This window comes from Erpetoichthys calabaricus, chromosome 3, assembly GCF_900747795.2.
Source record: "Erpetoichthys calabaricus chromosome 3, fErpCal1.3, whole genome shotgun sequence".
In the NCBI taxonomy this organism is placed as follows: domain Eukaryota; kingdom Metazoa; phylum Chordata; class Cladistia; order Polypteriformes; family Polypteridae; genus Erpetoichthys; species Erpetoichthys calabaricus.
In genome coordinates, this window is record NC_041396.2 from 91,373,851 (window position 1) to 91,387,873 (window position 14,023).

At 39.9% G+C, this 14,023-nt stretch overlaps 1 protein-coding gene across 2 annotated transcripts in view; it reads right to left on the reverse strand.

Annotated features, from left to right (window-relative positions):
• Window positions 1–14,023, reverse strand: part of kcnc4 (potassium voltage-gated channel, Shaw-related subfamily, member 4) — a 154,943-nt gene that overhangs the window by 18,864 nt on the left and 122,056 nt on the right. Inside the window, exon 3 of one of the 2 annotated variants that reach the window (XM_028797115.2) lies at window positions 13,151–13,980. The exons of the other annotated variant lie outside the window; for it this stretch is intronic. Coding sequence (XP_028652948.1) covers window positions 13,952–13,980 — 29 coding nt within the window. The 3' untranslated portion in view covers window positions 13,151–13,951. Of the gene's footprint in view, window positions 1–13,150; window positions 13,981–14,023 lie in introns of those variants that run through there. 2 annotated transcript variants of the gene reach the window in all.

Sequence of the window (14,023 nt, forward strand, 5' to 3'; positions counted from 1 at the left end):
CATATTTAAAGCTCAATAGTCTGTACAGCAATTATTTCAAAAGTTTTTAATAACACTATAATCAGTTTAATCACTAGATAGATAGATAGATAGATAGATAGATAGATAGATAGATAGATAGATAGATAGATAGATAGATAGATAGATAGATAGATAGATAGATAGATAGATAGATAGATAGATAGATAGATAGATAGATAGATAGATACTTTATTAATCCCAAGGGGAAATTCACATACTCCAGCAGCACCTTACTGATACAAAAAACAATATTAAATTAAAGATTGATAAAAATGCAGGTAAAAACAGACAATAACTTTATATAATGTTAATGTTTACACCCCCGGGTGGAATTGAAGAGTCGCATAGTTTGGGGGAGGAACGATCTTCTCAGTCTGTCAGTGGAGCAGGACAGTGACAGCAGTCTGTCGCTGAAGCTGCTCTTCTGTCTGGAGATGACACTGTTTAGTGGATGCAGTGGATTTTCCATAATTGATAGGAGCCTGCTTAGTGCCTGTCGCTCTGCCACAGATGTCAAACTGTCTAGCTCCATGCCAACAATAGAGCCTGCCTTCCTCACCAGTTTGTCCAGGCCTGAGGCGTCTTTCTTCTTAATCCTGCCTCCCCAGCACACCACCGTGTAGAAGAGGGCGCTCGCCACAACTGTCTGATAGAACATCTGCAGCATCTTACAGCAGATGTTGAAGGACGCCAGCCTTCTAAGGAAGTATAACCGGCTCTGTCCTTTCTTACACAGAGCATCAGTATTGGCAGTCCAGTCTAATTTATCATCAAGTTGCACTCCCAGGTATTTATAGGTGTGTACCATCTGCACACAGTCACCTCTGATGATCACGGGGTCCATGAGGGGTCTGGGCCTCCTAAAATCCACCACCAGCTCCTTGGTTTTGCTGGTGTTCAGGTGTAGGTGGTTTGAGTCGCACCATTAAACAAAGTCCTTGATTAGGTCCCTATACTCCTCCTCCTGCCCACTCCTGATGCAGCACACGATAGCAGTGTCATCAGCGAACCTTTGTACGTGGCAGGACTCCGAATTGTATTGGAAGTCCGATGTATATAGGCTAAACAGGAAAGGAGAAAGTACAGTCCCTTGTGGCGCTCCTGTGTTGCTGACCACAATGTCAGACGTGCAGTTCCCAAGACGCACATACTGAGGTCTGTCTTTAAGATAGTCCACGATCCATGCCACCAGGTATGAATCTACTCCCATCTCTGTCAGCTTGTCCCTAAGGAGCAGAGGTTGGATTTTGTTGAAAGCGCTAGAGAAATCTAGAAACATAATTCTTACAGCACCACTGCCTCTGTCCAAGTGGGAGAGGGGTCGATGTAGCATACAGATGATGGCATCCTCCAATCCCACCTTCTCCTGATATGCAAACTGCAGAGGGTTGAGGGCGTGTTGAACCTGTGGCCTCAGGTGGTGAAGCAGCAGCCTCTCCATGGTCTTCATCACATGTGATGTCAGAGCAACATGCCGGACGTCATTCAGCTCACTAGGACGTGATACCTTTGGGACTGGGGTGATGCAAGATGTTTTCCAAAGCCTCGGGACTCTCCCCTGTTCCAGGTTCAGGTTGAAGATGTGCTGTAGAGGACCCCCCAGCTCGGATGCACAGACCTTCAGCAGTCGTGGCGATACTCCATCTGGACCCGCTGCTTTGCTGGCACGAAGTCTCCTCAGCTCTCTGCTCACTTGCGCTGTTGTAATTATGGGTGGGGATGTCTCTCCTATGCTGGTATCAGCAGAAGGATTTGTGGAGGGTGCAGTATTCCAAGGTGAGAGTGAGAGTGGGTTAGGGTGGTCAAACCTGTTAAAGAAGTTGTTCATTTGGTTGCTACTCAAGGTGCTACTTCACAGTCATACTTGCTGCTTCTAAAACCAGTCAGAAGCAGATCTCACAAAGAGCAGGGGTAGAATGGGGGCTCAGTTGGGGTTAGAGAGAAATGCATGTAAAATCATCTTATAAGCAGTTCAAATCTGTACTTCAAAGATAGTGTGCAGACAATTATCACAAAATACCAGATGTTGCAAATGCATGGCAACAAAGTGAAACAGCAGCAAAAGAACATCAACCAAGCAAGTTTCAAAAAAGAAACTCATTTTGTGCAGTCCTTAACCTAGCCCTCTTAATTCCTAAGCCTAATTTTAGTCTCAATTACACATGGTAACACAAGAGGTGGTTATTTTCTTTCACAGTGCTTAGATGCTGCTTTGGTTCCTAACTGGGTGACTTCTATGGTAGCGTTTCATGGTCTACTTTTGTTTCATTGTCTTCATCTAGTGACCTTGGCTTCCTCCTTTAGCGCAAAAAGATTCACTGGAAACCTTAAATAGACTATGAGGGAATAAGTGTGTCTGCAATGGACTAATGTCTGGTTTCCATACTGAGGCTAATGCTGTCAGGCTTTTTGTGGTCTTAGGTAAGTGAGTTCAAAAAAATCTTTGTACACAGTGCCAAAACACTGAGAATCAACAGGGTTGATGTCAGAATGAAACAAGTATAGACCAATGCATTTAACAGAAAATGGGAAAAGCCTAAAATGGTATGTTTAAGTCAAACTGTGTCACTCTATTCCTACTACATATTGTCACTGCAAGAGCCAATCTTAGAAACTTAAAGCTTTGAGTTAGTGTTTGCTTAATTTGAATAGAAAATAAATTTTGTTCATAGTCATAGACAATGATATAGTCTTTTCCCCTTTTAAGTTAGTACAAGGGGGCTCCGCCCCCTGCTCGCTTTGCTCGCCTACCCCCGGCGTTGGGTATCCTGAAATACATTGTTTGTATATCCGTCAGTCGAGCTTGTTCGTTTTGAACCCGTGCCTGCTTTGCTTCCGCAGTTTCAGACGCGCGTTTACTTCACTCCGCAGTGGTGCCACTCACAATATGGCAGTGAAGCCTGCGCCTTCCGTACTTTATGGACCCGTGGGGCCTCCGTAGCCTCTTCCGTTTGAATCTGGGCTGCAGCGCAGAGTCCTCTTATTTGTGTGGCTGTGTCGGTAGTCATTAGCCATGGGTGCATTGTTGCTTCATTACTCATTCACGTCAGTTGAGCTCTTTCGTTTTTGGGCCGTGACTCCTTCGTGCGCGGTAGATAAGACTTCGCGTGCGGTTTATGAGACGCGTGCTGTACGCGCCTGCGCAGTACGTCTCATGGTCCCATCGCCGTGTCCCTGCGTCCATGCCATCCGGTTTACCATTCTCGGTTAGTAATATGGATGAGAAAGAACTTTCTTGCTGTAATTAAGATACAGTGTGATAATTGAGTCAGTTGTTGTTTAGAATAGGTCCCAGTGCACAGGGACTTAAAAGACCCATTTTCAGCATAGAAATGGGATAGGCATACAGTTTTCTGACCGTTCTTAAATTGTTCAGAAACATTTAGAAGTAATTTTGTAATGGTTAGAAATTAAACAAGATTTAAGCTTTGAACAGAACTTTTCTTAACAAGAACTTTTCTTTTTTTTGCTATATCAATTTTCTCTTTTTTGTGTGAACTGTTTTACCCTGAATTCTTACTAAAGCTTTTAAAAACGAAGATATTTTGTCTGTGGAATCATTTTGATATGTCAGGCTTTTGCTGAATCCCATTTACAAGCTGTTGAACTTTGGTCATTTTTTATAGTCACTATAAAATTATCAAGTTCCCTTCCTCTCCAAAAGTGCTCTGCATTGTATGCTCAATGTTGCGTATACAGAGACAGAGCAAATGTTGTCTGTACTGCTACTGCACAAATGGTGAAGGCATGACACTCCACTTGTTATTCAAGATTGCATACTTTTCTTTAGAAATTCTGTCTGTGTGTAACCAACACAGACAGGAGCAGGTCTACCATCAGGACATTTTGGGTGCTCACCCAGGGTGTCATGACAGCTTGCTCCCAACTTGCCCCCATCTATTTAAAAGATTGAATATCCATGTGCTGAAATGATCAAGGTGGATCAAACTCTGTTTAACAATTGAGTATCCACAAACTGAAATGACCAAGTCTCGTGCTGAAATCAAAAGTGAGAAACAACTCACTACACTAAACAACCCAGAGTCTGTGCAATGCACTGTTAATAGTATGATCAACTTTCTGTTAAAAAGTAAGTCACCCAGGGGCATGTGGGTTTTTTTAACTCAGGCTTGAATACAAGACACTATGACACAGTTTTATATAAAACAACAGACAGCACTAGAGGGTGATACTCATTACAGATGTTCCCTTCTATACTGCTCTGTACACTGGCTGTCTGTGTTGCATATACACAAACCTGTACTTACAGATGTTTCAGAAGCTCAGTTTGACCAAAATGAATGTTCTTTCATTCTGAAAGTGTCACCGGCACTAATCCAACTGCAGTGTGCAAAATCTAATTAAACTGACCCATCCAACCATTCATTTTCTGACACGCCTTGCCCTATTTAGGGTTGTAGGAAACTGAAACTTAACCTAGCATCATTAGGTGCAAAGCCGCTGCCAACCCTACACATGGCACATGTCTAAAACTGCTCAAAGAAGAAAATAAGAAACATTTTCCCATAGAAAAAACACATTTTCTACTGTGTACTGCATTTCTCCAAGTGTTAGTACCTAACAAAGTATGTGCTCTATAGAACAGTCAACCAATATTCCATTATGTTACAAAGTCTACACACAGAGGGAAACTGGACACCAATTTTTTCCTCTTCAGTGGACAATATATAAGCTATTGGCACTGTACTGGGATTACATCCTCATGTATAAAAAGTGGGAACCATAATGAATTACTGCACACTTTTAGTGTGTACTTTATAGCTGCCACCTAAGATAACATCAGGGGAAGGCAACATCAGACCTGAGGGCCGCAGTGGCTGCAGATTTTTGCTACAAATCAGTTTCTTAATGAGAAGTCAATTATTGCTAACGACGCACTTACTGCTCAAGTGACATTTTTCTACTTCATTTTAGTGGTCTCACTTATTAAGGTTCCCCACCCATAATTGCTTATTTCAGTCTGAAAGAGCTGCATTTAGTGTTTTTAATTGCTCCTTATTAGCAATAAGATGACAAAGGAGCCAGCAATTCTCCATCTATCTTGTTTCAATTTACGTCTGTGTGGCTTCATCGTGCACTATTTGGTTTAATAAAACACTTAAGAGACTATATGACAGACTAATAATTATCCATTTTAGGCTTCAAATGATTTGGATGATTTTCTTGAGAGAGAGAAGTTAGGAGCACGCACTGATACAGCCACCACACAACAAACCAACTCAGGATCCAGATTAGGATCCAAGTTTAGCCATGCAACGGGTGACACCTCAGCACCATACTAGTTCAGATGGAGTGGACCTAGAGTGAGATTTTTTTTTATGATGGCTGGATTGTTAGTGTACCTAAAGGCAAGTAAGTCTTTTGTGATGCAGTATCCTTAGAGCATTGTCATATTCACAATGTGACTACACCTAACACTGTCTCAGACTTTCTTTCAAGCAGTTTTACGCCTAAACCCCTGGTTATTTACATCATTTTACAATGCAAGTCAGTTTACTCCATTCAGGACAACAGACACAGACATAGGATGAAAGACATACTGGCAATAACCAAACTTGCGACCATGCCATCAAAACTTGGCTGTCACCACCATGGGGTGTGATCCACTATAATTATGATGGGGTCTTCCCATAATACTGACGCGGTGTTTAATAAGGTTTACTTATCTCCTGCCAATAAGAGGTATACACTTGGGGGTAGTAGGGAAAGTACCAGATTTAAGCACTCCTTGGCTGTTAATACAGCGGAATGTCCATTGGGGACAATAAATAATATAATAGGAGATCCCAGTTTGATGGATGGCATCAGATAATCCTGATAGCTCATTCCTGGCCCCTTTTGAACAATCACAATGGACAGACGACCTGAGGTTTGTCTGGACTTTAAATCAGAGGTTGGAGCTCAGGGTATTAGTGACTTTTAAGGCTACGAGTTGGAGTTTTGGGAGAACAGACACAATGGTTCCAAAAGTAATTCCTAATGCCATAATTTATTACGGGCGGCACGGTGGCGCAGTGGGTAGCGCTGCTGCCTCGCAGTTGGGAGACCTGGGGACCTGGGTTCGCTTCCCTGGTCCTCCCTGCGGGGATTTTGCATGTTCTCCCCGTGTGTGCGTGGGTTTCCTCCGGGCACTCCGGTTTCCTCCCACAGTCCAAAGACATGCAGGTTAGGTGGACTGGCGATTCTAAATTGGCCCTAGTGTGTGCTTGGTGTGTGGGTGTGTTTGTGTGTGTCCTGTGGTGGGTTGGCACCCTGCCCGGGATTGGTTCCTGCCTTGTGCCCTGTGTTGGCTGGGATTGGCTCCAGCAGACCCCCATGGCCCTGTGTTCGGATTCAGCGGGTTGGTAAATGGATGGATGGATGGATAATTTATTACTGGGATGTTCTTGGTCAGGGCTTAAAAGCAATTTCTGATCATTCCATAATTAAGTTTGAAATTTGAAAGATAGATGTTGACAGTGACCTGACTGGTGGGGAGTGAAATAATCACAGAGTTTGTAGAGTAAGAAGTATGGAAAGGTTTAATACTGGGCAAAGGAAGCATATTGGATAGATGGGGTGAAAAGCCTATGTTAGCTGGGCCCTAGAGACAATCAAAGTATTCTTTTCCCTGATCTATATTGTAATTTTGAACTGCCCCCTTAATATTCATTCCTTTCCTTGTGTTGTTATTGTATTAGTAAAACACACTTGAATTAGAGAAACAGTTTTAGTGTACCCTATATTATTTACACCATGTAGCTTATAAATCATCTAAAATTTAACTCACTTAATTCACTTTAGTGTCACAGGAGTCAGAGCCTAAACAGGCAGAATCATATGCATGGTAGAACCAACCCAGAATATGATATCTCTGCACACTCATACTCACACCCATGCTTACACACAATATACTAGCTTAGAAATACAATTGAATATAATTTTCTTACACCTTTTGAATGTATGAGGGGAAATTAGAGAAAAATCCACTTAGGCATATGAATAACATGTAAGCTTCAAACAGATAATGACCTGGCTGGAATGCAAACTAAGTCTACAATATATGTACTGTAATTGCTGTGCCACGATGCCACACACAAAATAGAAAAAAGAAAGCCTGTTTCTAATTATTTGAAGCTAAAAAGAAAAAAATGACTCCTGAAAAAAAGATTATTGGTACATAATGATGATGAAGGTGTTTCAAGACTGAAGAATTCCCAAGCACAAAACTTCAAAAACTTCCAAAAATGCCTACGAGAGGTGGATATGATCATTAAACCCCAGCTAGTAATAAGGGTAAAGACAGGATCTTTATAAAAGAAAAGATTCATTCTGAACAAAATTGCTTTGTAATAACATGAACCTCCATGGAGCACAAAAATGCATTCCAAGGCAAACAAACTTTCAATACAGTAATCCAATGTTGAAGAAAAAAAAATAAAGCAAAAAGGACAAAATTCTAGAAATCACAAAACACAGAAAAAATCACAATGAAACACTTGCCAACTCCCAAGTGCATTCAAATGAACGGCAGGAGACTGTGGGTTGCCCCCACTTTAATAGGGCTGAGGGCTGTCCTCTGTAGTGATGGGTGAGTGGCACAAAACACAAGGCACATAACAAAGAAACATGAAGACAGATGCATAAAGCATAAAGAATAATGCAAATTATAAACAAATGAAATATTAATGTATTCAAATAAATCAAAAATGTACAACTAAGACATTAAACTAAATTTTGAACTCCAGCCAGAGGAGGAATCCTGGCTGAAATATAGCAGTAGGTGATAAATGTGATGTTTACACGCACAATTTAATGCTGCTTTCAAATGCACCTCAGTGGTGATTTATGCATTTTCCATTATTTCTCTGTTACTGGGCTAACTGTCTTTGACCTGATAATTTCATCTTGTCCACCTCGATAAATATACTGTTAAAACTTGTAACACTGTTAAAGATTTAAGGTGCGGGGCACTTTAAGCGGGTACATAACCACAGACCAGTTAAATAGAAACTCAGTTTGACTATCCAGTCTCTGGTTATATGGGAAGAATCTGACTGTTCAGAGCTTCTTCTAGTATAGGTCATGCCTACACCAGCCATACTGAGTACAAAGCAAGAACTGACTCAAGATGGGATGCCAGTCCACCACATTACCTTGCTATTTTTCTAAAAATACAGACTAAATGATGATTGTATGATGTGCTTTGAACCTATCTAAATGCACAAAAGTTAGTAATTACTTTATAATGAGTTTACTCCATACTCCAGTGTGGTTGGTTTTCCATTGCAAACTGGCCTGAAGGACATTTTCATCACATTTACATTTACTTATTTGGCTGATGCCTTTATCCAAGGCGACTTACAACATTTATGATACAATTGATTACATTTATTTTGATTTTCCAATTGGAGTACTAGCAGGTCAAGTTTGGGTTTGAAGGGTTTGAAGTCCAAAAAGAAAGACCAGAGATCCCGAACGACCATTGACATCCAAGACAGCAGCAGGTAAGGCTGTTCATTTGTTCAAATTCAACCAACTGGAAATGTTTTGTTAAAAATTATAAAGAATCCTCAGAAGCCAGGGAAGAAATCCCCCAGCCAATCAAAGTGTTATTTTTTTCCCTTTGTCCTATGATTTGACACTCTGAGTAGCAGAGTTCACTTTTCTTTACCACAACCCTACTGAACTGTCTGTTTGGATTCTGTCATAAGATTTCACATTCAACTATCAAAGAGATACTGTTGAGATACTGTTCCGCAAATTCCTCACGTGATAACTTGGAGAAACCTGAATGAACATACAGCTCCAGAATCAAAATACAATTATTCCAATAAATATGTCATGCATTCTCTCCAGAAAGGATAACAGAACTGACAAAACAAATCAGAATTTGCATGAGCTATGGCGGTTATTGCTCCTTACTGTGCACAGGACTCATTTTTTTGTGCTCTACCCTGTATGTATACATACAGTATATATATCAGCATATGCCCAATATATACCAATAGTATATAGACTCATATCTTTATAGAAAACCCAATTGGAGTAATTTCTCTCAAAATCTATTGGTCTTTACCATAACTGTCAAGTTTCATTTTTGAGGTGCTGAGTTCACTGTAGTGGGGCAGAGCAATTCCCAAAATAGTTATGGTGCCAAGCCCTGTTTATTTTTAAAGAAAAAAGAACCTGCTGGTGCTACAATAAATAGTTGGCTAATAGCGTCTTATTTCCCTCAAGTTGCATTCTTAGGAAGGGCTGGTCTGGAGTCATCACTAACAGTTTGGCTCTCAGATCCAAATGAGATGCCACTTCCCGAGGATGCCTCCGTTTAATATCAGCCAGACCGAAAGGGACAGGGGTTCTGTGACTCCATTACCCTCAATGTCGCGAGGGAAAAAGGAGACAAGACTATTAATGACAGCATTCTCCTCTCGTCCCAGGGTGGTACCACATATCAAAAGAGAGCCTGGAAGGTGACTCTCTGACATGCATGGACTTGCATTCTGACACTCAAAAAAAAAGCAGACCGACCTGAAAGTTGTTCATAGATGCCTAAAACAAGTACACTCTCTGAAAATCTGAAGTCGAAATTTTGACCCTTTCACAATAACTCCATTGCATATATGCATATGAACTATGTAGAGAAAGTGAAAAAAGGTTACATTCAACACTGTACACATATTACAGATGAACACTAGTGCTTTTCCAGCTCCAATAATTTTTCAGTTTTCTATACAATGTGTGTAGCCAGGTCTTAGGTCCCCCAAATAAGCGAGCCTGTGCTAGAGTACACACACCACCTGGTTCTGACAGCTTTGTGCTTGGCTTCTTACCATCACCTTTTCATTCCTGACCCATGGTGACGTCACTCTGCCACCATTCCATTGGTGTTGCTGGCTTATTTCTACTTTTACTCATTACTTACAAATGACTTTAGCGGGGTGCTTATTACTCATTGCACTATATATACACACAAGTGCTACACAGCATGATGAGTGCACAGAAACAGATAATGTAAAACAAAATTGCTTGTCAGAATTTTGGCGCAGATCCCACCAAATCCTCTGTGAGTAGCCTCTTTTGTTTGTCTCCACGTCCCGTTCCACCTCTTTAAGCACTTGTGTCTTATTTTCTTCCACTTTAAAATGCTCATCTGGCTGCATGCTATGACATCTTAACTGTCTAAAAAACTACTACCTGTCATGACTAACGTGTAACTTATTTTATCTTGTGCAAGTTTTTTTTTTTAATCTTGTGTTTATTTTCACAGTTTCTCTTTGATTATCTCATATGACTTCTTTGTAGTGAATTGATTACTAGGATCTCAGTGCATTTCCTGTCCTTTACATCTCATGTGAACTTTGCTTAAGGGATGAAATGGAGTACATTAAGGAAATTCTAAAGAATTATGCTTCAGTCTAGATTTTTTCCCTAACGATTTAGTGGTTCCACCTTTTCCACCACTCATGCCAGTTTTATGGTTTTACACCCTGCCTAAATAAAACTTGCAAGGAAAACTCAGGGGTTGATGGCAGGACTGGCACTCCAGCTACTGTTAAAAAATCTCACACTGTTCCATTCCATTCACACTAGTGTGGTGCTGAGGTGTCACCAACTGCACATCTGGACTTGGGTCCTAATTTGGGATCCTGAGGTGTTTCTCGTGTGGTAGGTGCGGCAACTCGCTGTATCAGTACATGCTCCCGACCTCTCTCTAAATAAAACTGAAACCACTTAAACAGAGAATAAAATCATCCTCAACTTAGTTTATTTCCAAATGGTTAATTTCCAACATAGTCATTGTCATGTCTAAATAAATAATTTGACATATCTTCTGTTTTGTTTGGAGAGTGAATTGTTTTAATCTTGTTAATGGTATTTAAAATAAGATTAAAAGATGTCAACACAAATACTTTTCTATTAAGTTATCTTCTAAAATTTTGAACAGTGGTACCGCTACTCAGGATTTTGTTGCTTGAGATCTTAAGGTTGCCCCGTATTAAAAAAACACAGTAACAGACCTTCCAGTGAGAAACTCCAGATCTCAGCTCTCTTCCCCAATAATGGAGCCTGTCTTCACCAGCTATTAGCCTGTCAAGGGAGATGGATGTGATTTCCCACTCAATAGCATTTTGAGGGCTTAAACATGATCCAGTGCCTCTGACTTGTCAGATTGTCAAATTATATCCTTTGGTTTAAACCGCTGCTCCATTTTGTAATAAACTGAGAAGGCGCTTGAAGAGGTGGCTGTTTAGATCTTGGATTCATTATGGTGACCCCTGTCTTTTGCAGTGTTTCACTTGTCTGTGTAATGCTAGCCATTCACACGAGAACGCAAACAAGCAGTAAGCATGCACACATGCATTTATCAGTTATCCAATTTATCCAGTTATACAAGTCCAAGTGGTTGGAATTAGCATCTGGAAGATGTCATTGATGTGTTTAATATCTTTTTCTTTGTTGATGACAATTATTAAAGAAAATATATATGTAGTCTTAATTTATACTCCGTCTTTCAGAAGAGATAGAGCTTTGACTCATACAAGAAGAAGACCTTCATAAAGACTTAGCATATGAACAACAGTCACAAAAAAGAATACTAATTAGGGAAAGACTTATTGGTTTTGACTCATGTTGTGTTTTGTGGTTTAGAATCTCGTTACACTATCATAATGTGTCAAAAATTAGTAACAAGATTCAACTCTGCTATATGGCCTTCACTCCTGGAAGAAGGGCTTTATAAAATCTCTGACACTTGCCATAATATTTCTCCGAAGTACATCCAGTTTATCCTTTCAAGTACATAAGGGAAAAATCAGTGGTGTTGAAGCCCTTAGCCTCTGCCACACCAGTCTTTATTTAGGGATGCATGGTGGTAGTGTGTCTTGGGCACAATACAAGAACCAACCCTGGAGCAGGAGCCAGTACATCACAGGGAATGCATGCAGACATGGACAAATTTGTTGGTACCCCTCCACGAAAAAAGAAGAACCCACAATTATCTTTGAAATAACTTGAAACTGACAAAAGTAATTGTAATTTTTTTCACATTTAACAAAAATCAGACTTTGCTTTACAGTTTTGATTCAACAGATTATTTTAAATAATAAATCAAATGAAAATGGAATGGACAGAAATGATGGGACCCCTAACCTAATATTTTGTTGCACAACCTATAAAGGCAATCATTGTAGCTCTCAATGAGACATCTGCACCTATCACCAGGTAGTTTGGCCCACTCTTCCTGATTAAACTGTTCCAACTGTGTCAGGTTTGAAGAGTGCCTTCTGCAGACTGCATGTTTCAGTTCTTTCTGTAGATGTTCAACAGGATTCAAATCAGGGTTCATAGGAGGTCACTTCAGAATAGCCCAATGTTTTGTTCTTAGCCATTCTTGGGTGCTTTTAGCTGTGTGTTTTGGGTCATTATCCTGCTGGAGAAACCATGACCTGTGACATGAGACAGAGCTTTCTCACACTGGGCAGTATATTTCGCTCTAGAATATCTAGATAGACTGGAGATTTCATTATTTCTTTTACAGACTCAAGGCACCCCGTGCCAGACACAGCAAAGCAGCCCCAAAACATAGCCAAGCCTCTTCCATAATTCACAGTAGCTATGGTGTTCTTTTCTTTGAAAGCTTAATTCTTTAATCTGTGGACATAAAGGTGATGTAACTTGCCAAAAAAGCTCTAGTTTTGTCTCATCAGTCCAAAGGACATTCTTCTAGAAACATTGTGGCTTGTCAATATGCATTTTAGTAAATCCCATTCTGGCTTTTTTATGTTTTTCTTTCAACAGAGGAGTCCTCCTGGAGCTTCTTCCATTGAGCCCAGTATCACTCAAAAAGCTACAGATGATGCGATCAGACACTGACGAACCTTGACCTTGGAGTTCAGCTTGTATCTCTTTGGAAGTTGTCCTTGGCTATTTGTCTACTATGTATGTGAATTTCCCCTTGGGATTAATAAAGTATCTATCTATCTATCTATCTATCTATCTATCTATCTATCTATCTATCTATCTATCTATCTATCTATCTATCTATCTATCTATCTATCTATCTATCTATCTATCTATCTATCTATCTATCTATCTATCTATCTATCTATCTATCTATCTATCTATCTATCTATCTATCTATCTTTCTGCCTATTCTGGGGTCAAATTTCCTCTTGTGGCTGCATCCAGGGAGGTTGGCTACAGTCCTATGGACCTTAAACTTCTTAATAACATGCACAACTATTGTCAAAGGAACATCAAGCTGATTGGAGATGGTCTTATAGCTTTTGCCTTTAACAAGCTTGTCTATAATTTTCTTTATGATCTCCTTAGAAAATTCTCTCCTTTCCATTCTCTGAAACATGTTCAGTGTGGGACACACAATGACACCTAACAGTAGAGTGACTATTTTTCTCCATTTAAATTGGCTGAAATGACTGATTGCACAATTGGAGACATGTGTATTACTAATAAAAGAAAACAGCTAGTTTAAAAAACCCCTCTACTTCAATTATTTAATATCTTTTCTAGGTTTACCAACAAATGTGTCCAGACCAGAATATCTTTGTAGAATAAGCAAAACTTTTTTGAAAACCTAAATTAAGAATCTTTAAAGACAACTCCACTCAAGTCTTGAAAGATCAGGCTCCTCTTAAATAGTAACAGCCCCATATTCCAGTGATGTCATTTTAAATATGTTTTTACACAGTAGTCCTCTGTAATTTAACATTTTAATGTTTTAGGTGCTTCAGTATATTCTTTCTTGCAGCTGGCTGGGTAAAGACTTACTCTTGGCCATCAACATTTGCATGCAGACATGTCTATTTGCACTTGCCACATCCAAGAACATAAGGGTTATACACAGCATTGGATAAGAGAGGATTATAAGTGACACCCAGTATTTTGACTTGGGTATGCCAGTTCATCAAGCCCTCCAAGAATTGCTAAGATATGCTCTTAAAACACAAAAAGAAATGCATTCAAACATTAAGATATA